At 40.5% G+C, this 25,126-nt stretch overlaps 1 protein-coding gene across 10 annotated transcripts in view; it reads left to right on the top strand.

Moving 5' to 3' along the window:
• ESR1 (estrogen receptor 1) overlaps window positions 1–25,126 on the top strand; it is a 287,989-nt gene that overhangs the window by 184,982 nt on the left and 77,881 nt on the right. For all 10 annotated transcript variants that reach the window (XM_034765395.1, XM_034765393.1, XM_034765387.1 and 7 more), the window contains one exon: window positions 18,597–18,932. In XM_034765395.1, the coding sequence (XP_034621286.1) occupies window positions 18,597–18,932 (336 nt within the window). The remainder of the gene's footprint in view (window positions 1–18,596; window positions 18,933–25,126) is intronic.

Below are 25,126 nucleotides of genomic sequence, written 5' to 3'. Positions count from 1 at the left end.
AATCATCTGCCCAAGTTGTTTACATATAGATGACTAACATTGGGAAGGATGACAATAAGTAAAGAGGTATGGGAGACATGCACTACAACAGTGAAAGATCAAGGGATATGTTTAATATTATGAACACTTCGTAAATTCCTGTTTGGATTTGCTCCAAACTAAATTATTTCCATATATTGGAATTTGTGAGTGGAATCCAGAATGAAGGCCAGTATACTAAGAACTTTACAACATCAGTATCCCTTTTAATTCACTGCTATTCCCAAAGATAGCTATTCTTTTTCTTAATGACTAGACTTTGGGTCAGCTCTGAAGCATCAAGACTGAGGGGAAAAACAACTGAGGAAAGTTGGCAGTTTTTCAAAGGGACACTATTAAGGGCCCAAAAGCAAGCTATTCCACTGGTTAGGAAAGATAGAAAATGTGGCAAAAGACCACCTTGGCTTAACCACGAGATCTTGCATGATTTAAAAAATAAAAAGGAGTCATATAAAAAATGGAAACTAGGACGGATTACAAAGGATGAATATAGGCAAACAACACAGGAATGCAGGGGCAAGATTAGAAAGGCAAAGGCACAAAATGAGCTCAAACTAGCTATGGGAATAAAGGGAAACAAGAAGACTTTTTATCAATACATTAGAAGCAAGAGGAAGACCAAAGACAGGGTAGGCCCACTGCTCAGTGAAGAGGGAGAAACAGTAACAGGAAACTTGGAAATGGCAGAGATGCTTAATGACTTCTTTGTTTCGGTCTTCACCGAGAAGTCTGAAGGAATGCCTAACATAGTGAATGCTAATGGGAAGGGGGTAGGTTTAGCAGATAAAATAAAAAAAGAACAAGTTAAAACTCACTTAGAAAAGTTAGATGCCTGCAAGTCACCAGGGCCTGATGAAATGCATCCTAGAATACTCAAGGAGCTAATAGAGGAGGTATCTGAGCCTCTAGCTATTATCTTTGGAAAGTCATGGGAGACGGGAGAGATTCCAGAAGACTGGAAAAGGGCAAATATAGTGCCCATCTATAAAAAGGGAAATAAAAACAACCCAGGAAACTACAGACCAGTTAGTTTAACTTCTGTGCCAGGGAAGATAATGGAGCAAGTAATTAAGGAAATCATCTGCAAACACTTGGAAGGTGGTAAGGTGATAGGGAACAGCCAGCATGGATTTGTGAAGAACAAATCATGTCAAACCAATCTGATAGCTTTCTTTGATAGGATAACGAGCCTTGTGGATAAGGGTGACGCTGTGGATGTGGTATACCTAGACATTAGTAAGGCATTTGATACAGTCTCGCATGATATTCTTATCGATAAACTAGGCAAATACAATTTAGATGGGGCTACTATAAGGTGGGTGCATAACTGGCTGGATAACCGTACTCAGAGAGTTGTTATTAATGGTTCCCAATCCTGCTGGAAAGGCATAACGAGTGAGGTACCACAGGGGTCTGTTTTGGGACCGGCGCTGTTCAATATCTTCATCAATGACTTAGATATTGGCATAGAAAGTACGCTTATTAAGTTTGCGGATGATACCAAATTGGGAGGGATTTCAACTGCTTTGGAGGACAGGGTCATAATTCAAAATGATCTGGACAAATTGGAGAAATGGGCTGAGGTAAACAGGATGAAGTTTAACAAAGACAAATGCAAAGTGCTCCACTTAGGAAGGAAAAATCAGTTTCACACATACAGAATGGGAAGACACTGTCTAGGAAGGAGTACAGCAGAAAGGGATCTAGGGGTTATAGTGGACCACAAGCTAAATATGAGTCAACAGTGTGATGCTGTTGCAAAAAAAGCAAACATGATTCTGGGATGTATTAACAGGTGTGTTGTGAGCAAGACACGAGAAGTCATTCTTCCGCTCTACTCTGCTCTGGTTTGGCCTCAGCTGGAGTATTGTGTCCAGTTCTGGGCACCGCATTTTAAAAAAGATGTGGAGAAATTGGAAAGGGTCCAGAGAAGAGCAACAAGAATGATTAAAGGTCTTGAGAACATGACCTATGAAGGAAGGCTGAAAGAATTGGGTTTGTTTAGTTTGGAAAAGAGAAGACTGAGAGGGGACATGATAGCAGTTTTCAGGTATTTAAAAGGGTGTCATAAGGAGGAGGGAGAAAACTTGTTCACCTTAGCCTCTAAGGATAGAACCAGAAGCAATGGGTTTAAACTGCAGCAAGGGAGGTCTAGGTTGGACATTAGGAAAAAGTTCCTAACTGTCAGGGTGGTTAAACACTGGAATAAATTGCCTAGGGAGGTTGTGGAATCTCCATCTCTGGAGATATTTAAGAGTAGGTTAGATAAATGTCTATCAGGGATGGTCTAGACAGTATTTAGTCCTGCCATCCGGGCAGGGGACTGGACTCGATGACCTCTCAAGGTCCCTTCCAGTCCTAGAATCTATGAATCTATGAATCATTATGGAAAAGCTCTTTTTCCAATGTGCTGCCGCTATAAGGGGCGTTACAATTCCTGCTCTAGTAAGGAGGTACTTACAGAAACTACAAGAAAGCTAAACGACCTTTCAAAGCATTTACAGTTCCTGCTTGATGGTAGGTACAACAGGATAAGGAGAGTGCAGGGTTCTGAGCACCTCCTATAGAGTGAGGGCATTCAACAAATCTCAAATTCATGATCTTAATGTGTATTCAGAACATTATACTATAGTTTAAGAACATCAATATGGATGCACTGGATATTGCAAATTCTTGTATTTTAACTCTAGTTCCTTTTCCTAAGATGGAAAGTGACTTAAGAGTAAGACACTGATTTTAAAAAATGAAGTCAGGCAACTGCATCCCGAGTTTGCAAGCAACTCCATACTCAGTTTGCACATACAGTTACTGTACTTGCACATGAAAACCAAGTATTTGTACTGGAGGATGGTCCATCAGACACATAGTTGGCCAGTTGATTGAACAAATAAGTAATTAGCATGTACAGTTCCAGTAACTGCATGCCCAAACTACAGAAGCGGAGCACTTAAAAACGTGCTGATTTTACCAGAGTTTCCCATGATTAGCAGTTTCCCCTTGTACTTCTGAATACTTGCTGTATCTCAGTATTACTGAAGGTAGTTATTACTGCCTAAAGACTAGAATGTGACTTTAGCCATAGCCATGAGCAAGTGTAAATCCATCAAAAGGGTGCAGACAGATATCTAAATAATTCTGAAAGCAAATACCTTAGAAAATCACTGGGTATAAAATGGACCAATTTAATAACAAATGCCAAGATTGGTCAGATTTAACAACCCCTTATCACTAAAGATATCCAGATGAGTAGACATTTGTTAAGAATTAAGCCAGAGTGTTTGCCATGGCAAGTGTGCCATTGGGCAGCTGCAAGAATATGCAAAAGGGGCCAACTGAAAGAATCCTATGTTAAATACAACTCCGAGCGTGCCTAGTCTGCAGTCCAGAAGTGTGATGGTAGCACATGCAGACATACCTACGCTACCTTTGATTTTAGTTCGGTCAAAGCTAGTTTGAGTAACAGTATAGAATCATTAGGGTTGGAAGAGACCTCAGGAGGTCCTGCTCAAAGCAGGACCAATTCCAACTAAACCATCCCAGCCAGGGCTTTGTCAAGCTGGGCCTTAAAAACCTCTGAGGATGGAGATTCCACCACCTCCCTAGGTAGCCCATTCCAGTGTTTCACCACCCTCCTAGTGAAATAGCTTTTCCTAATATCCACCCTAACCTCCCCCACTGCAACTTGAGACCATTGCTCCTTATTCTGTCATCTGCCACCACTGAGAACAGCCTCGCACCAACCTCTTTGGAACCCCCTTCAAGTAGTTGAAGGCTGTTATCAAATCCCCCCTCACTCTTCTCTTCTGCAGATTAAATAAGCCAAGTTCCCTCAGCCTGTTCTCATAAGTCATGTGCCCCAGCCTGCTAATCATTTTCGTTGCCCTCCGCTGGACTCTCCAATTTGTCCGATACTTTCTGTAGTGGGGCGTTCAAAACTGGACGCAGTACTCCAGATGTGGCCTCACCAGTGCCAAATACAGGGGAATAATCACTTCCCTCAATCTGCTGGCAATGCTTCTACTAATGCAGCCCAATATGCCATTAGCCTTCTTGAACCTCATCAGATTTCTTTTGGCCCAATCCTCAAATTTGTCTAGGTCACTCTGGACCCTATCTTTACCCTCCAGCATATCTACTTCTCCCCCCAGCTTAGTGTCATCTGCAAACTTGCTGAGGGTGCAATCCATCCCATCATCCAGATCATTAATGAAAATGTTGAACAAAACTGGTCTAGGACCAATCCCTGAGGCACTCTGCTTGAGACCGGCTGCCAACTAGACATCGAGCCATTCGTCACTACCGGTTGAGCCCTATTATCTAGCCAGCTTTCTATCCACCTTATAATCCATTCATCCAGCCCATACTTCTTTAACTTCTGGCAAGAATACTGTGGGCGACCATATCAAAAGCTTTGCTAAAGTCAAGGTATGTCATGTCCGCTGCTTTCCCCATATCCATAGAGCCAGTTATCTCATCATAGAAGGCAAATGGGTTGGTCAGGCATGACTTGCCCTTGGTGAATCCATGTTGACTGTTCCTGATCACCTTCCTCTCCTGCAAGTACTTCAAAATGGATTCCTTGAGGACCTGCTCCATGATTTTTTCTGGGGACTGAGGTGTGGCTGACCAGTCTCTAATTCCTCAGGTTCTCTTTCTTCCCATTTTTTAAAGATGGGCACTATATTTGCCTTTTTCCAATCATCCGGGACCTCCTCCGATCGCCACGAGTTTTCAAAGATAATGGCCAATGGCTCTGCAATCACATTAACCAACTCCCTCAACACCCTTGGATGCATTGCAGTAGTGGTGAAGCTTCAGTAGCATAGGCAGTGGCCACTCATGTATCTATGTGTACCCAGGTAATGCTGCCCATGCTGCTGCAGCTCCACTGCCATTTGATCTAACTAGACCAAAGCTAGCTCAGATAGATCTACATATCCTCAGAGAGGGAAAACATATGGGTCTTAACAACACAGGACATGCAAAGAGGGCCCAGGGTAAACAGGGATAGTGAAGCCTTGTTCATACCATAAGTAACATCTGATGATTGATGTGGGAAGGATTCAGAAGAGCCAGGTGGTGGTGTGTAACCAATATCCCCATAAGCACGTCCTTCAGGCATTATGACTATGGGAAAACCAGTGATTCACAATTCCTTTGTGTTTCGTTCTTGCTTTGGGTGGGGGTGTTATAATTTTGCTGCTGGTCTATAACAGCAACAAATGACCACCGCCTCTGTGCCAACTCAGCTTTGTTTGTCAGTGATGTGGGGTGTGAAGACCAGGCTCTGCTCATTCTATATCCACTTTGTCTGGATGGGAAATAAGCAGCATCCATGTCCTCCTACACACCTGAACGTAAGGTCTAGGAACTCAGATCGACCTGGATGGTCTACACACTCCCTCTTCCTCACTTACATAAGATGCGTAGTCCAAGTCCCAGTCTAGTTCTATGGATTTGGGCAAGTGTTTATGGGCTACCACCTTAACTGTGCAGTTGAATATACATTTGTTTTAAGACAGACCTTAATTCTAAATTTTTTTCAGCTAATTCCTGACAACAATTCTCTTTTAAAGTAACTGTTTACCCAGCTGGGACTCCAGCACCATTCAAGTTTCTATTTAATGGCATTCTTAAAAGCATTCTATAATAAATGAGTGTTCAGATGGTCTGAACTGATTCCAAAAGTAGTACATTAATGTCTATAAATCTTGAATTTGGAATATTTTCACAGTCAGCTTCCCAATGATCACGGTAATTTATAGAGAGAGAACAAAATGGAAAAAGAAAGCATCTCAGTCTGCCAGGCCTCTAAATTTCTTTGGGAGGACCATCATGCTGAAACACAATAGGACATTTGGACCTAGAACATAATCATAAGTGGCTTCAGCAAATCTCCATCTTCTATAAACATAGTTTTTAAAATAATGAAAATTGGTTTGAAAAAACAATACAAAACAGCCTTCTGCTCTTATCTAGGCCAGATAGCAGCCCCAGCAACCATATATTTTTGGGGCACCCTTAAAGCTTAATTTCACTTCACTTTGTTAAAACTATTGATTTAAAGAAGTGCATGATTGGGGGGTCCTGTGTATAAAGCAAAATAAAGGCACTGAAGTGGTTAGATGTGTCAATACAAGCCTCTGGCAAGAGTGAAACATAACTAGCTGCCATGTATTCTAAGTGTTGACCATGCTGTGTTCAGACCATACCATGTTTAGTGCCAACCATGCCTCTATTGGCTTGTCTATGCTACTTTTCCTGGGAAATCTCTCACCCTTGTACTACCACTAGTGCAGCTCCACCAGTGGTAGCAATAGTAGAGGTTTTAGTGTAGACACAAAGCAGTTGGGCAAATCCTTCTTCTTTCCAGTTCTTTGTGTGATAGGACATGTCAGAGAGTATTGATCCATGTCCTGCTGATGCCATTCTGTGTGCACGTCACATACATTCCTTTTTTCTGTCAGTGCCCAGTCCATACTAGTGTTTCCATTGCTGCTAAATTAAATCATTTTTCATTATTCTCTATTATATTTATGCTTTCAAATTGTTAATCAAATCAGTTTCCAACTCAATTAGAAGAAGTGTCACTAATTTTACTATATGTATTTTTTGGCACCAGCAAGGGTAAAGAAGCTTCCAAGTTGCATGGAGTCTAAATTCTGGAAATGAAGTAAAGTTACATCTGCAAATAAATGTAGACTATAGAGTATCTTAAACAACCCAACTCCCACCCCCAAAATATTATCTGCATTCTGATGAGAATTGTAGTATCCAGTCATGGTCTGTAAGAAAAATAAATTGAACCAAGTACATTTTTGGGAAGGAGCATCTGATTTTTAATTAAACAGTTATAACTTTTTTTTTTCAGTGTGCAAGTGGGCTGGATTATACCTACAACCTGTGCAGGCAGTGCCACTCATCCACTACACTACCAGTTTCTATTCCCACTTCATCTCTCAAATGTAGAACACAGCAATCCATTAACAGACCCTGTCATTTCCATATTTCATTGCAAAGGACTAGAGAAAATCACAAATGGTGATATAATTATAATCATATATATTGCATACAGTTTATTTTTAAATTTATTCTGTTTCACCCAGTTCATGCTAATATTCACTCATACAAATTAGAATGATTAAGATAACAGCTTAATAGGTACCTTTGGTACATTGGACAATTTATCTCTATTTATCTGCAAATAATGTGCAAGTTTTCACTAGAAGAGGTTGATTATTACTAGACCATTTAGAAAGTACCTATCTATTTGAACTGGCCTCTTCTTTATAAGTCCTAAGAGGACTGGAAGGCTGAGGTCTGCCCAGTGTAATGTTGAACGATTTCATCCATTGTAATGCTCTCAAGAGGAAGAGAAAGCAGCTGGACACCTCCCCACTTCCACACCCATATCCTTACATTTCAAAATGGCATGGACTTACTGGTGGAGAAACCACGGTTATCTAAAAAATGATTGCATTTTAAGGTTTTGGATAGTTTGGCAATTTCAGAAGTATAGTAGCAATTCATTTTTTCATTATTTCCTATTTCTACCAAGTATAATTCATCATTATTTCATTAATGCTTATGTTTGTTTTGCCTACACTATACGTGGGTGTTATGTAATAGTAGGCCAAAAAGTATCATCACTGTCTTTGGCAGCTCAGCTTCTTCTTCCCTCTCTTTAAAGACTTCTGCAAAATAACTGTTGTTTCCTTAGATTTCTCTCCAATTCCTTTTTAACAATTTTTACAATTTTCTCTTAACTTCTGTCTGTATAGAATTCTTTTATTGAACATTTTTCTCTACAATTTGATCATTATGTCTTGTTTCTCATATTATCCTTTTCACTTGTTTCTGCTTGGTTTTGTGTAGTTCTGAAATCTTCTTTCTTTTCATCAGATGTTTATATTTTTAGTCATATTATTGTTTAATCCAGTCTTTAAATTAAATCCACTGCTTAATTATACCAGTTCCTTCTAAATGTGGGATTCTTTACAGGAGAAAGATTGTACATGTATTGGGAGAGGAGTCTATGAGGTTGTGCTATTGTGGTATATAATATAGTAGGTTATTGAAGTGAAACACCACACTGTCATACAAGTTGCACAGATAAAATGATTGATAGCCGAAACCCATATATTTGATCTAATCTCATAAGATAAACCAATTGTATTGTTGAAGATGGAATAAAATGACCAGAAAAAAAAAAGAAAAAAGTAAAGTCTATATACCAGAAATCCAAAATGGGGAGAAAATATTTCTGGTTCAGGAGAGCTAAAGCCCAAAGCTATGCAGCAAATGTCTAGATAGAAGCTTCTTTCCCATCTTAAAATCTGTTTATTTGGCAAATCAGCAGAAATTCTATATGCAATAGCACTGATGGGGAAAAACAAAGCAGTATTCGGGTCCTTGGAGAGAAGCTGCTACCTACAACCAGTTGCCTAGTAACCAGACTCTAACTCTCCTGCCCTCTCAGATATTTGCTTTCTTAGCTTGATAGAAGTGTCAGGTTTCCAGGACTATTGGATTCCTTGTCTTGTAAATTTTTGGATTTTTACCTATCTGTCATCCTTATGGATTTCAGTCTAATGGGTATCGACTATAGGACCCTGAAATTGAGAGGTAGCAGGCTGTTTAGAAGTAGCTTTACTCTAGAGTGTTTAGAGGTTAGAAGACAAAGAGACCAGGCATGAAGGAAGGGATGGTCCTTGTAAGTTATTATTTTGGGCCACCATGTTGACAAATTAATGCCTTAATTCTTGAGTATTTTGTTTCTGAGGTGGTATTCTAACTCAGGGAGCAGGTTTTTAAAGATAATGTAAGATGGCTCCTCTTCCAGACCCTCTGGCTGTCTCTACCATTAAATTCATAGCCTGCAACAATACAAGGAAGTAGGGAATTTGAGGTAGAGCTGGAATGTTTTTTCCTTCAAGCAGCACAGAACTCCTGTGCCAGTCCGGTCAATTGCATCTGCAGAATTAAACAACAACATTAAAAAGCAATATTTCATTTATGTGAACAAAACTTTTTCCTCTGTCATAGAATCCAGATTTTAAAAAATACATGTGCAAAAATGTGTGAGCTGAATATGCAAAATGCCCAGTGGGCATGTACAGGTCAGGGCTGCATCCACAAATCTCCAGCTTGCTGCACGCATCTGGCATTCATGTACTCAAAAAACTGCACAGTTTTTGTAGGCCAAAAGTTTCCGTTAAATTTATTTCAAACAGTGACTTAATAGACAAGATACTCACGGTTAAGGCACAGCAATGTGTCAGGTGATCTAGGGTCTATTTTCAGCTCTGCTACGTATATATTGTGTGACCTTGGACAAGTCACTTAATCTCACCATATCCCAGTTTCCTACTTCTCAGGAGCATTGGGAACTTAACTCACATATGTTTGTTAGCTGCTTTGAGATACTCAGGTGAAAGGGGTGATAGTAATCAAATTTGTTATCATGCTACAAGTGCATATAGGGTTTTCTCCATTATTTCATCACATACAGTCTGTACAGCTGATTTAAATATTTCTGCTTTTATATATATATATAAAAACAGTCTGCAGGAGATACTAGAAACCAGATTTTGATTCAGCACGGCTTTCTTAATGAAACAAACAAAAAGCAGAATAATTAGTGTTTCTATAGCAGTGATATTCAGACTGAGGCTCGCGAGCTGCAAGTGACTCTTTAAAGTGTCTCCTGCAGCTCTTTGCAACACATGATATTAAAAAACTGTGTGCTTTTAATTATTAGCCAATCTTAGTTATTAACCAACCCAGATGCTTTTATAATCAATTTGGATGTTATTAACCAATTGTAGTTGATAAAATATTAATACTTGACCAGTCATTTTGCTCTCTCTCTCTGTGTACACACACACAAATTAGTAAATGAAACAATGAATTCACACTACTGTGGCTCTTTTGGGTAATTTGGCTCCTAAACCACTGAGATCTGAGTATCACTGTTCTATAGGAAACCATTGGTTATTTCATGTTGCTAAGCAACTGCCCGCAGGAGGACAAATATTCTGGATCTACATATATTTGTCATTTGAAGCACTGGAATGGGTTACCTAGGGAAGTGGTGGAATCTCCATCCTTGGAGGATTTTAAGGCTCGGCTTGACAAAGCCCTGGCTCAGATGATTTAGTTGGTGTTGATCCTGCTTTGAGCAGGGGGTTGGACTAGATGACCTCCTGAGGTCCCTTCCAACCCTAATCTTTTATGATTCTATGATAACAAACCTGTTTAAGAAATCTTCAATATAGTATTAGTACTCCAAATTGTAAATAAAAGATCCATGTGGTGTTTTGTGGGGTAAACAGATATGAACGTGCTGTTTGCCATCATTAATTACCCTTCTGTGACTGAAGCTAAATAGGAGAACTGAGATATACACTACAGAACAATGAGTACGGGAAGGCTCTTATGTCATGATCGTGAGCACAGCCTAAAGAATAGATGTCTTTCATAGAGATGATATTAGATTTGGGAAGAAGGAAAGGAAATAGACTCACAATAGACAAGTCATCTTCCAGCCTATTGATGGAGAAACATTGCTATCCTGCCCTCCTTTCAGGAACAAAAGTGGTACCAAGAAGAAAAGGTTTATGGAGAGAATAGTGAGAATTACCATACAATAAAGGGAGGAATATCTACAATTCCCTTTTAGGATCTGTCTTTGATCATGGACCAAAGCCAAGAATGATGGGAGAGAAACTCTTTTCAGTTGTTATTCTTTCAAAACAAACAAAAAAAGCCCTTCCAAATGAGAGAGTACTGAGGATAAAAACCAGTTTTTATTACCAAAAAAGTGTACATTAATGCTTACATTTATAAGTCTGTTTTTCTAAGATAAAGTGCACATTGACCTACTATATAGAGTCAGAAAGCCCCTTAGGAGCCCACTATCGTAGAGCCAAGATCTCCTGTCTGACCTGACTTTAAGGGCATGCAAGGAGTGAAGTAATTTATATAGCTTTGCACACCGATTGACAAATCAACAAACAAGAAGTTGTCACTGAAAATGAATGGCTAGCTGAGGTCAAGTTGCACATCAATGATGAACTTTCAGATGATTTCTTGAAGAAAGGTGATAAGGCCTGCATTGCTACCAGGTTAATCAGTGCTATGGAGAGTTCTCACAAGCTACAAGGAGTTGGACTAGGTCATGGGTTTTTTTTGTTTTTGTTTTAACTGGATACCTTGAGAAGAATGCCATAGCTGCAACATATGGGTCTTCAATAACATTTTCAGTCTCCGTTGCTACTGAACCAGGGCCCCAGCTTGCTACTAAGGTGGGATCTGGACTGCTGTAGGCACTGTCTTTTGAATGTGATGTAAAACTAAGGATCTGACCACTTGTGGTCCATTAAGATCCTATGTCACTTACTGCAACAGTGGGGATATTCACTGCTGGTCTGAATTCTCATTTAGCCTACTTAAATTGCTCTACTGTTTTTACAGAATACTGCACTCATGTCCTGTTCTAATGTGCGCTGTTAAATAGCTGTTGTTTCATCTAGTGATAACTACATTTCAGTTATAGATACAGCAATTCCTGTGTACTATGTGTTATATAAAATGTATATAATGCATTAAAGGAATATTAACATTGCAAAGTTAAGCAGTCAAATGTTAGTAAATGCCAGAATTAAGATTGTGTGCAGACTTATTTTAGCCTTTTTGTGCATATGCATTATGATACAATCTCTACTTGCACGATTACATGCTCATCAGTTATTTGTATCATCCCTTTTCAAGAGGTTTGCAATGTTTTGTTATTACTGCAGCTTTTAGACTCACTATCCCTATTAGTAATAACTGGTTTCACAGATTGATTGTTACTATTCATATTCACCGACATATTTGCATGAACATATGTTTGAAACCAAGAAGAAGGGTATTTTAAAGATTGTCTAAAGTGTCTTAGTAGAGTTGATGGTCTCCTTCTGTTTGTGATACTTAGTACTTCTGAGGTAGTAAATACACAATGATGACTGAAGAATCCAGTGGTAGTTTGGAGTTTACAAAACATGCAGAACTTTTTTTTAGGTTTCACAAAAGTTTCCTTGAGTTTTGTGAAATACTCCCCCCCCAATTTAAACCATTGTTTTTAAACAAAAATTTAATTTAAAAAAGAACTATGCTTTAAGTACTGCTGTGCTATGAAAACAATAAGTTATTTGTTTGATAGTCATTTTTGCCAAGCTTCTAGAACTACAGAAGAATTAAAATAGCAACATATAAATCATTCCAGTACTAAGGTTTTTCCAGAGTGAAGCAGAATTTGGACTTCAAAAATGTTGAATGATTTTCTAAATCTAAAATATACAGTTTGGGGTCAATTCTATACAAAACAAATTTTCCTGCTCTCTCGGGAATAATTGACATAATGTACAAATGAAGTTGATGTTTTATCACTTTCCACTAGTAGATGGGAGGAAAAATAGAGATTGTCAGAAAGATTAGAAGTTGAACTTTTGGTTAGGATAAAATAATCACCCAAGAGTTCTACTGATTATTCAAAGCATTTCTAAATTATCTGAGCTTATTAGCAAAAGTTTTCACAAATAGGTGGCTAGATCCATATATAGGCACTAAATATATGCCCTAGTTTTCAGCTGTTGAGCTGGTCCTATTCACTTCTATGGGAGCTGCCAGTGCTCAACAATTTTGAAAATTGGGTACTTATTTGGAGTTTGAAAATCTTCATCATCGTATCTTTAAAACTCAAATGGAAATAGCGCAAGAACAAGATTTTTTTTGCAAGATTCTCAGTACTTCCATTTTTGGTAGAATAGCCTTCCTCAGAGTATTTTTGCAGTTCTGGTTCTGTACAGACTGGAATTAATGTATCCATACATTGTAGGAACTTAAAGATTCAGTTCAAGTTTGGCTGTAGAAATGGGTTAGTCAAATTGTAGCTTGATAGAAATGTTTGCCTTAGGAATACGGGTCTGTGGCTTGTTCTTCTTTTACTTATAAAAACCCAAGTTAAAATTTGATAGGCTGAAAGAAATTTGGAGGCCCTCAAATTTTTCAGGGAGAGACTTATTCCTTTAGTCCAAGATAATGAATAATAGAATAAACATCTCATTTCTCCATCTAGGAGATAAGTGAAGAGTTAGTAGTAGAAACTTACATAAATCTCTGATGAGCAGTAATTCTTATACAGATTTAAAGGACTTTCTGTCTGTGATCATAATAATTTCACTGCCTGATGTGAGACATGAGGAATGCATTTAAAATTCTCAGATTCAGTCTCTGAGGCTGCAAAGCAGAACCTAAGTTATTAAGATGTTTCTTCTGAAGTAAAATATAAAGCTTGGTTTGCACCAAGGTATGTTGGGTACATTCTCTGGGTTCAAAAAACTGACTTCTGAAGAAACCGCTTTCTTCATTTTTAAAATAAAGTTAGTGGAAACTCTCAAAAATCAATCCAATATACACATTTGAAATGTGAATTATTTGTATGATTACAAGTAGTCAGTTCTTTTACAGGTCAGCAACAGCATATGGCACATAAAATAACTGGCAGGCATACTTCACCTGTGTGTATTGCCCAACACTTCCCTGTCTGACTTAAGAACACAGACAGCCAAATATGGAGCTGTTGAGGAGACAGGTTATATAAATTTTGGTTAGAGTATTTGTGTAGATTAATGCTCTCATTCTCAAATTGTGAGGCTGCCTCTGATTTCTTCTAGAGGAGGCGCAAATGTGCCTAGGGGAAATGAAAAAAGGAATATCTTTTCTTAAACAGATTATTTTCACTTAGGACTCAGCAGAAATGGACCTGTTTAACTAAGTGAATATTCAATATTGAATATTCAATTGACATATCAGCTTTTGTTGATGTTAAGTGCCAAAACTAAGAGTTCCAGCAAAAAAACGAAATTAACAGGTTGCTCTGTATTCTTCTAAAATGCACCATTTTGAACAGTTTCCCACTGAGACAATTTATCTCACTGATGTCAGAGGAACCCTAAATATTTCCTTAACATATAGAGAGGAAAAATCCTGGATTAGGACATAACTAATCTAAATCCTAACCTAAGTGACAACTTCCAATCTAAAATACAATATGGCCCGGTCTAAACTTGATTTTCCTGATTTATAATAAAGTACCCATTTCATTTGTCTCTGGACACATAATTTAAACAAAACAACAAAATTAGTTAACTGACATTAAATAAAAATAATATGCTCCATCTAGAAAATAAGCACATCATCAATACCGTATATTCCCCACTTTCACCACCAGGCAGAGCCCTGTGAAAATAGATGGTCTTTACACCATGCACTGAAGGTTGACAAACTGGCTCTTTTGAAACAATGTGGAAGTGAATTTCAGTACTGTAGTTGTCCTATCAGCAGCCACCACATATGCAAGTCAAGGCAATATTAGAAAGAACACTGCACTCTAGTTGATCTGAAAGATCGTGCTGTAACAGAGAGACAGGTGATATCTCAGGTATATATGGTCCAACCCAGATAAGACTTTAAAGATCACTTTCAACACCTTAAATTGCATTCATAGGCAAAAAGATGTCACCAGAAGCCACTATTTGCAATGCCTTGTGCTGCAATGTATATACTACATATTAGCACAGTATTTTACAAAAAAAATTTAACAAGCATTAAGTGTATTGCTTGTCATATGCATGACTTTACCATGTTTTGTGTACCAGTTGACTGTACCACTAATCATCACTGGAATGAGATATTTAGCTTAATTCTGGCTGAACTGATGAAGGTCTACAAATGTGCCTCTGCAGTCTGGATAAAAGGCAACAAGTTTAGCAGACTCATGAAGTTGTCAGATCCTCCTAGCTCCATCCTACAATGCAGTACCTTACCTTTAGAAATTACTTCAAACCCTCTGCTCCTAGCAATAATCATGAACACTATCAGGAGGTGTCCAGGAATGAAATGTGGGTGTGTAGAACAATTTTGGCACATCTATCAAAAACAAGTGAGCCAAAGCAACAACTACATGCTCTGTCTCTCCAATGTGTTTTTTCTTGTTTAGTACAGAAATAGTCTTTTGGGTTTATATCCTGAGCTAGTGTTATGGAACTCAGCTAACTTTTACACCATGTGAGGATCTTGCCCTCTGCATCTTGATCACGGGAACACAAACATTTTGGTAATTTTATCCATGCCTTGCTAGTGAGGAATCTTCCATTTTTAAATTTGATCTTGATCCTGCACAGGGATTGGCCCATATGGACCTGTATGCCTGTGTAAAATCAGTGGGACCCCATGTGTGTGGATTGCTGTGCAGGATCAGCTCCATAGTATGTTTGGTTTCCGGAAGAACATATTTAGAACATAGACAAAACTTGTAGAAAATCGGAGTAAACATGGATTGTAGAGCACTTAAGAGTCAAACTTTAAATCTTAACTATAGAAGAGTATATTGTGTTTTTGAAGAGGAAAAAAAAAGCCCTCACACAAATATAGCAAAAAAAAAAAAAGATACTGTACAATAATTGGTTACACCAGACATCTACTTAGATGCTTCACTACTGTGTCAGATTTAAGATTTAAGAAATATAGACCATCCAACTTTACTGGTGACTTAAATTTGCAAGACAAAATTCACCTGTATGGAAATTAATTATTAGTGTATACACTTATTGAATCTTGGAATATTTCTGGGCCTAAAAATATTCATGTAATCTTTTTTTGTCTTCAGTGCAGGTCTATTTGACCACTGAATGGTATTATCTGGTGTTGGTTTACAGCATATCACATGTTGTGCTCTAAGTGAATGTTCTCTGATCTTCTTTGCTGTAATGAGCCATGTGACTTTATCAGGAATGTAAATCATTTGGTGGTATTGAGAATGTGTGAGGAGGAATTGTGATGAGAAGAAGAAAGAATCTGGGAAGAAGGAATGACTGGATGGGCAAAGCATATAAGAAAAAGTATTTTTCACACACAACAGAATGTTGCATTCTTGCTAATGCCAAGTGGTGATTTTTAATAGATGGGTTTTGGAATGGGCTTGGCCTACACAAAATGGGCATGAATTTGCATGTCAATCGATTCTATAATGCTAATCACAGCAAGCGGGTAAATGTTAACAGGTTTCATAGACAGGCACATTTTATATTTCAATCAATCTGAATTTTTTTTTAATCCAGAGATGTGTTGAATCAGCGATTCTATAATCCAGGATGTGGTGAAGTTATGATGTGCTCTAGTATATGTGAACCACATGGCTTTTTTTCGCACAATTGTGCTTGCTGATTTCATAGGCAAGTTTTAATTCACAAACATCATAGTCCTATAAACCATGCAACAGAAAATAGTAGTTAAGATCTCTTATTCAATAGTCTCCAGTAATCTACTTGTGAGAATTGGTGTAGGATGAAGTTTTGCCAATATGTCTTTTGTTCCTGCTGTTAGGAAGCCTTTGTGGTAGGAAAAATAGCAATGAATTTATGAAAAATGGGAATAGCAAACCTTTTAAGGTACTTGGCTTAGAAAAAATATTAGTTTAATGGGTAAAACATGAAAAGGTCAGGTGATGGGTGTGAGAGATTTAATGAACCCAGTGTATGTGGAAAGATTCATTGAATATGGTTAGCAGAGCTACAGAGTATTAGTAGAGTAGAATAAAATTTCTGCCCTCTTCACACTGCCCTGGTTCAGTGAAATGTCATTTTCTGTGGGAAGATGTTTATTCATATAGATCAGAGATTCTCAGCCTGGAGGTCATGAACAGGTTTCAGGAGAGTCATGGCCACCCTCCTTTTCTTTATGGAGTGTGTGGGTGGGTGGGTGGATGTCTTATCTTGTAACATTGGTTCACATTATGGAAAAGTTTGAAAACCATTTATATGGATGTTTGTTTACAGAAAGAAAGCACTGTGCTGGGGTGGGGAGTGTGGTGTCAATGCTACCAAATTTGGGACCCCTTGTTATATTTAAAGCATGCCCATAAGCATGACGATTTTGACACCTTTGAGAGGGCTTGAGATGAATTGCTTTTCAGTGGGTGCACATATGACACATCCAATATGACACATCCACCCCACCCAATCAGCATGATATCTCTTGACCGCTCTCTGGTGGTTCTTCTAAACCAGTGGTTCTCAGACTTTTGTACTGGTGAGTACAAAGTACAAAGTGAATACAAGCCTCTGAGTGCGACCCCCCCTTATAAATTAAAAACACTTGTTTATATATTTAACACAATTATAAATGCTGGAGGCAAAGCAGGGTTTAGGGTGGAAGCTGACTGCTCACGACCCCCCATGGAATAACCTCCCAGTCCCGAACCCAGTTTGAGAACCTCTGTTCTAAACTATTCTCCCAGCTTCCTCCCCAATTCCCTATCTGACCTCTGTCTTCTCTCTGCATTGATGGAACTCACCTAGGCCCCTTCAGACTATTTTTCCTTGTAACTTTTTCCACAAAGGGAGAATTTGTTCTGTTCAGGCCAGGCCTTCTGTTGTTACCTCTGCTGTTATGACTACTATGGCAGGTATCCCAATCAAGGATCAGGGCCTCACTGTGCTAAGCACTATCCAAATAAGGAACAAAGACAGTTCATGCTCCAGAAATCTTATAGTCCAGGTGTATTTTCTGTGCTTCTCTTCACTTAACAAGAGGGTTGCCATGTGACCTATCTTCTCATTTTATATTTATCCTTGTTATATAGTTTTTGTCTGCTTATGTAGCATTCATTACCATAGTATCTGAACAACATATGATGGGGAAAACCTCCTTGAGTGGTTCTTCCCCACTAACAAAGAACAAGTGTTCGGTGCTGGATTAAGTTATAATTAAAATAGTTTGTGGATCCAAGCCTCTTATGGCTTTCAACACTAGCACCGCAGCATCCATGAGCAGTTTTGGGGTCCAACATTTGTTATCTATTTGAGCCACACATAGCGTGCAGCTATCCCTGATGACCTGCTCAGTGAAACGTGTGTGATTAGTTGTATGCTAGAAGCTAGGACATGCTTTGGCAGTTCATATAGTAGGACAATATTTATTCAGTTCAGTTACTGATTTTTTTATTTTTTGAGAGGAGTGGAGCATCAAATCATGGCTCCCCCAGGCTGGTGGTTGACAAGCCTGTCCCAAAACCAAATCCATTTAAATGTTCTGAATCACTTACAATAAAGAAGCATTCTTAATATTCTACTTTACAGATATACATAACGTTCCCCCTGTGTACTAGCTTAAGAGTCTGTGTTTACGACTGATTCTTGGGATGCTAGCAGAGCACCTCACCCTCCCTGATTGAACTAACCTTGTTATCTCCATACTGATTTATACCTGCCTCTGGAGATTTCCATTACTTGCATCTGAAGAAGTGAGGTTCTTACCCACGAAAGCTTATGCTCCCAATACTTCTGTTAGTCTTAAAGGTGCCACAGGACCCTCTGTTGCTTCTTGGGAAAACAAACCCAAAAGAAGTGCTGCATGACTCTACCCAAAGATCTGCTGATTGATTGAAGTTATAAACATGATTAGTTGTACAAGTTTAAGGAAAGGTAGCTAATCGTATTCTTATGTCTCTCCAGGGATCCGAAAAGACCGCAGAGGCGGACGTATGCTGAAACACAAACGTCAAAGAGAGGAACAGGATGCCAGGATTGCAGGGACTTCTTCTACTGAGATGAGAACCCCCACCCTCTGGACAAGTCCTCTTGTGATTAAGCATAGCAAGAAGAACAGTCCAGCTTTGTCCCTTACAGCAGAGCAGATGGTCAGTGCCTTACTGGAAGCTGAACCACCCATAGTCTATTCAGAGTATGATCCTAACAGACCTTTCAGTGAAGCCTCCATGATGACCCTGTTGACCAACCTTGCAGACAGGGAACTGGTGCACATGATCAACTGGGCAAAAAGGGTCCCAGGTAAGGAAACAGATCATTTGAACACTGGTTAACTGGAAAAGTTCCAATATTACATTTAAGCAAAGAAATTTCCTTCTCCCTCTCCCTACTCCACAGACACAGTTTCCTCATTATCTACAAATCATTCTTTTAAATATCCTTATTTGTAAAATTACAAACTTCATGTGGTGCTCCTTAGAAGGAAACTTTGGGAAACACAGGTAAAATTTTAAGGAAAAAATCTTGTTAAGAAAAATTCATTACTGTACATTATAATATATTGTCTGGCAAATATACTAGGTAGCTTGGGGGTAACTGGCACCAGGATATAGTCTTTCATTGCCAGGTCAGTGAATCAAACTTTGCCTAGATCTGTTACAAATGCAAGTTATTACTGTATAAAAGATGTTCAGAGGCCTATGTGAAATGGGCTAGTTATCTTGGGTCTATTTCCTAGCACACAGGTGTCCAGATCAAAAACGCTACCAAATTTGGCACTGATTGGCACCCTTGATGACAGTCCAAGCAGAGAAACCAGTGAATGGTCATTACAAACCCTCTTGATGTCTGAAGTCGTCCGAGTTGAAGGTCATTGACAGGGTAGTGTGGGGAAGATTGCATTTCTGCTGGACGGACTGATCCTGTTCTGTGGATAAAAAGAAAATACTAGCCTCAAGAGCTATCAATCAAATGCTTTCATAAGCATTATATTCACTAAACATTTATTTTGAATGCTGAATCTTTAATTTTATCACAGCACTTCTCTTTACTAGGCCTACTGGTACAATATACATAGTAGTGTATTTTGCCTAGTTTAGCCAATTTTTAATCACTTTAATTTCATATTCTAGCCCTTTATTTCATTAATATTATGTAGATTCTGTGAACAACTGTTCTGAGAATGTCCACTACTACAGATTTAGTTAGGTCAAATACTGTAGGTCATGCCTCTTTTCTGTGTCCTTTACTTAAACTTGGCAAAACTTTACTTAGTAAATCAATAACATACACAATCTGTTTTCTAGTCCTTATGTGTTCTTTTTTTTTTTTTTACCACCTTTCACATGCCACTTTGTGGGCTCAAGCTGTGATCAATGAGAAGCTGTAAGGGATGTGTCATTTCTCATAGAAACTTAAAGGAAATCACATGGGGAATTTTATTTTTAACATAGTTGCATTTTTAGGGCCTGATTCAAAGTCAGTGAGAGTATAACTCTCTGGTATAGCTCTATTAAAGCCTATGAAGTTACAATTGGGATGAATTTGTCCCATTCTAAATTAATTATTTATCTATAGTCCATTTTGCAGTGTTAAGTGAAGAAGTTAGTCTTCTATGGCATTTGGGTTTGGTTTGTTAATTTAATGAATATATTCAGATAGAGAATAAATTGTGTTTGGGGAACTAAAATTAATTTGTATTATTGTAATTATCACTGATGAGAAATCCATAAAGTTGCTTACTACTGGAATACAGCTGCTTATGATAAAAACCAGCATGTATTACTAAATATATGCCATTGTAAAAAAGTCTTCTGAAACTGGAAAATCAACAGTTCAGACTGTCAGCCATTTGTATATATTACATGTTTTATTAGTATGTCATATATATATTAATGTCACTGTCAAGTGCCACACAACACAAAGAAAGAAAGCTGCTTCCTAAGGAGGGGTAGAGAGATAAGGACTTACAAGGAGAGACGGATGAACATATGTAGCTCGTAGGTCTGCGTAGTGTGAAAGCTTGTCTCTCTCACCAACAGAAGTTGGTCCAATAAAAGATATTACCTCACCCACCTTGTCTCACGGATGAGCGTGTTAACTTAGGGTATGTCTACACTATGAAATTAGGTCGAATTTATAGAAGCTGGTTTTATACAGTCGATTATGTGTGTCCCCACATAAAATGCTCTAAGTGCATTAAGTCGTCGGACCGCGTCCACAGTACCGAGGCTAGCGTCGACTTCCGGAGCGTTGCACTGTGGGTAGTTATCCCACAGTTCCCACAGTCTCCGCCGCCCATTGGAATTCTGGGTTGAGATCCCAATGCCTGATGATGCAAAAACAGTGTCACGGGCGGTTCTGGGTACATGTCATCAGGCCCCTCCCCCTCCATCAGAGCAACGGCAGAGAATCGATTCACGCCTTTTTACCTGAGTTACCTGTGCAGACAACATACCACGGCAAGCCTGGAGCCCGCTCAGCTCAGCTCACCGTCACCATATGTCATCTGGGTGCTGGCAGACATGGTACTGCATTGCTACACAGCAGCAGCTCCTTGCCTTTTGGCAATGGATGGTGTATTACGATTGGTATCCATCATGGTTGTGTTCCTCCGTGAGTTTGGTCAGAGGCACCTGGGCAGACATGTTTTGTCTCCTGGAGACTCAGTCCTGCCGGCAGTTCTATTGAACCTTCTTGATGATGATGGCTAGCAGTCATAATGCAGCATCTTCTGCCAAGCACCCAGAAGATGACGATGGCTATCAGTCATGCTGCACCGTCTCCTGCCAGCCTAAGATGTAAAAGATAAATGGACCAGATTTGTTCTATTCATTTGCTTCCCACTCCCTCCGTGAAATCTACGGCCTGCTAAACCCAGGGTTTTAAGTTCAATCTTCGGGGGAGGGGGGGGCATTCTGTGTGACAGTTGTTTGTGTTTCTTCCTGATGAACAGCCACCTTTGTTGATTTTAATTCCCTGTAAGCCATGTCGTCACTCGCCCCTCGCTCCCTCCGTCAGACAATAGTTTCACGCCTTTTTTTCAGCCCAGACGCCATAGCACTGGGATCATGGAGCCCGCTCAGATCACTGCGGCAATTATGAGCGCTATGAACACCACGCGCATTGTCCTGGAGTATATGCAGAGCCAGGACATGCCAAAGCAAAACCAGGCGAGGAGGCGATTGCAGCGCAGCGACGAGAGTGATGAGGAAATTGACATGGACATAGACCTCTCACAAAGTACAGGCCCCAGCAATGTGCAAATCATGGTGTTACTGGGGGAGGATCATGGCATGGAACGCCGATTCTGGGCCCGGGAAACAAGCACAGACTGATGGGACCGCATCGTGTTGCAGGTGTGGGACGATTCTCAGTAGCTGCGAAACTTTCACATACGTAAGGGCACTTTCATGGAACTTTGTGACTTGCTTTCCCCTGCCCTGAAGTGCCAGAATACCAGGATGGAGCAGCCCTCACAGTTGAGAAACGAGTGGCAAGAGCCCTGTGGAAGTTTGCAACGCCAGACGGCTACCGGACAGTTGGGAATCAATTTGGAGTGGGCAAATCTACTGTAGGGGCTGCTGTGATCCAAGTAGCCAACTCAATCAAAGACCTGGTGATATCAAGGGTAGTGACTCTGGGAAACATGCAGGTCATAGTGAATGGCTTTGCTGCAATGGGATTCCCAAACTGTGGTGGGGCGATAGACGGAACCCATATCCCTATCTTGTCACCGGAGCACCAAGCCACTGAGTACATAAACCACAAGGGGTACTTTTCAATGCTGCTGCAAGCCCTGGTGGATCACAAGAGACATTTCACTAACATCAACGTGGGATGGCCAGGAAAGGTACATGAAGCTCGCGTCTTAGGAACTCTGGTCTGTTTCAAAAGCTGGAGGAAGGGACTTTCTTCCCGGACCAGAAAATAACCGTTGGGGATGTTGAAATGCCTATCGTTATCCTTGGGGACCCAGCCTACCCCTTAATGCCATAGCTCATGAAGCCGTACACAGACAGGCTGGACAGTACTCAGGACCTGTTCAACTATAGGCTGAGCAAGTGCTGAATGGTGGTAGAATGTGCATTTGGACATTTAAAAGCGCGCTGGCGCAGTTTACTGACTCGGATAGACCTCAGCGAAGCCAATATTCCAATTGTTATTGCTGCTTGCTGTGCACTCCACAATATCTGTGAGAGTAAGGGGGAGACATTTATGGTGGGGTGGGAGGTTGAGGCAAATCGCCTGGCCGCTGATTACGCGCAGCCAGACACCAAGGTGGTTAGAAGAGTACAACAGGGCGTGGTGCGCATCAGAGAAGCTTTGAAAACCAGTTTTGTGACTGGCCAGGCTACGGTGTGAAACTTCTGTTTGTTTCTCCTTGATGAACCCTCCCCTCCCCGCCCCGGTTCACTCTACTTCCCTGTAAACTAGCCCTCCCCTCCCCCCTTTGAGCACCGCTTGCAGAGGCAATAAAGTCATTGTTATTTCATATTCATGCGTTCTTTATTAATTCATCACACAACTGGGGGATAGCTGCCAAGGTAGCCCAGGAGGGGTGGGGGAGGAGGGAAGGAAAAGAACACACTGCAGTTTAGAACTTTAAAACTTTAACACTTATTGAAGGCCAGCCTTCTGATGCTTGGGCAATCATCTGGGGTGGAGTGGCTGGGTGGCCGGAGGTCCCCCCACCGCGTTCTTGGGCGTCTGGGTGAGGAGGCTATGGAACTTGGGGAGGAGGGCTTTTGGTTACACAGGGGCTATAGCGGCAGTCTCTACTCCTGCTGCCTTTCCTGCAGCTCAGCCATACGCTGGAGCATATCAGTTTGATGCTCCAGCAGCCAGAGCATCGACTCTTGCCTTCTGTCAGCACGCTGACGCCACCTATCCTCTTCAGCCCGCCACTTGCTCTCTTCAGCCCGCCACCTCTCCTCTCGTTCATATTATGCTTTTTTGCACTCTGACATTGACTGCCTCCACGCATTCTGCTGTGCTCTGTCAACGTGGGAGGACATCTGGAGCTCCGAGAACATATCATCCCGAGTCCGCCGTTTTCTCCTTCTAATCTTCACTAGCCTCTGTGAAGGAGAAACATTTGCAGCTGGTGGAGGAGAAGGGAGAGGTGGTTAAAAAGACACATTTTAGAGAACAATGGGTACACTCTTTGATGTTAAATTTTGCTGTTCACATTACACAGCACATGTACTTTCGTTACAAGGTCGCATTTTTCCTTTTATATTGAGGGCCTGCCGGTTTGGTGTGAGCGATCACTCACACAATGCCAGGCAACAGAATTCGGCTTACAGGCAGCCATGGTAAGCCACAGTCTTTTGGCTTTTTTAACCTTCATAACATGTGGGAATGGTTTCAAACAGCAGCGCCCTCATTTCCCATACCAAGCATCCTTTGGGTTAGCCATTTAAAATGGGTTTGCAATGTAAAAGGAGGGGCTGTGGTTTCCGGGTTAACATGCAGCACAAACCCAACTACCCCCCCCCCCCACACCCAATTCTCTGGGATGATCACTTCACCCCTCCCCCCATCGCGTGGCTAACAGCGGGGAACATTTCTGTTAAGCCGAGCAGGAACGGGCACCTCTGAATGTCCCCTTAATAAAATCACCCCATTTCAACCAGGTGACCGTGAATGATATCACTCTCCTGAGGATAACAAAGAGGGATAAGGAACGGATGTTGTCTGCATGCCAGCAAACACCGGGATCATACGCATCCATGCTTTGTTATGCAATGATTCCAGACTACGTGCTACTGGCCTGGCGTGGTAAAGTGTCCTACCATGGCAGACGGGATAAGGCAGTCCTCCCCAGAAACCTTTTGCAAAGGCTTTGGGAGTACATGAAGGAGAACTTTCTGGAGATGTCCCTGGAGGATTTCTGCTCCATCCCCATGTAAGCAGAGTCAGGATAAGCTCTACCCTGACATCTGGTGATGAATTATGGCGAGGGTAGAAAAGAACTTCAGGGGCTGATCTTGTTTGCATAGGCGCACCCACCCGCCTAGCCTGGGACAACAACAACTGAAAGTGGTTACTTTGGCTGGTGTGGGATCCCCAGTTTCTCTGTTATTGGGGCAGGAAGAATAAAGTGTTGTTACTCTGATTCTGTGAATCAAGGCCAGTGGAACTGTTGTATGACAGAGGGAGTCACCAGTAACTGAGTAGCACTTGCTAGACAAGGGGCATGGGTTACAAAACCCAGTGAATTGAGAGAGATTGGGGACAGGTATATGTACCTGATGGTATGGGCCCCCCTTTGAGGGCCTGGAACACCAGTTGCACTGTCCCCTCTCTCCATTGTTGAATAGCAGAGCTAAGTTTGCTTCCATTAGGAGTCTAGCTAGAAGTTGCTGAACTGAATTCACTTTGGGCCAATGGTGCACCAGCATTGCAGCTCCCCTACTACAAGCTGAAATCACTAAAAGAGCTAAAATTGCTGAGCTGAGTGCTGTGTTAACCAGTGGGGGAGCCTGAAGATA

Source organism: Trachemys scripta, chromosome 3 (genome assembly GCF_013100865.1).
Source record: "Trachemys scripta elegans isolate TJP31775 chromosome 3, CAS_Tse_1.0, whole genome shotgun sequence".
NCBI classification, from domain to species: Eukaryota; Metazoa; Chordata; order Testudines; family Emydidae; genus Trachemys; species Trachemys scripta.
Note: the sequence above shows the minus strand (reverse complement) of the source record. Positions and strands in the feature narration are given on the sequence as shown.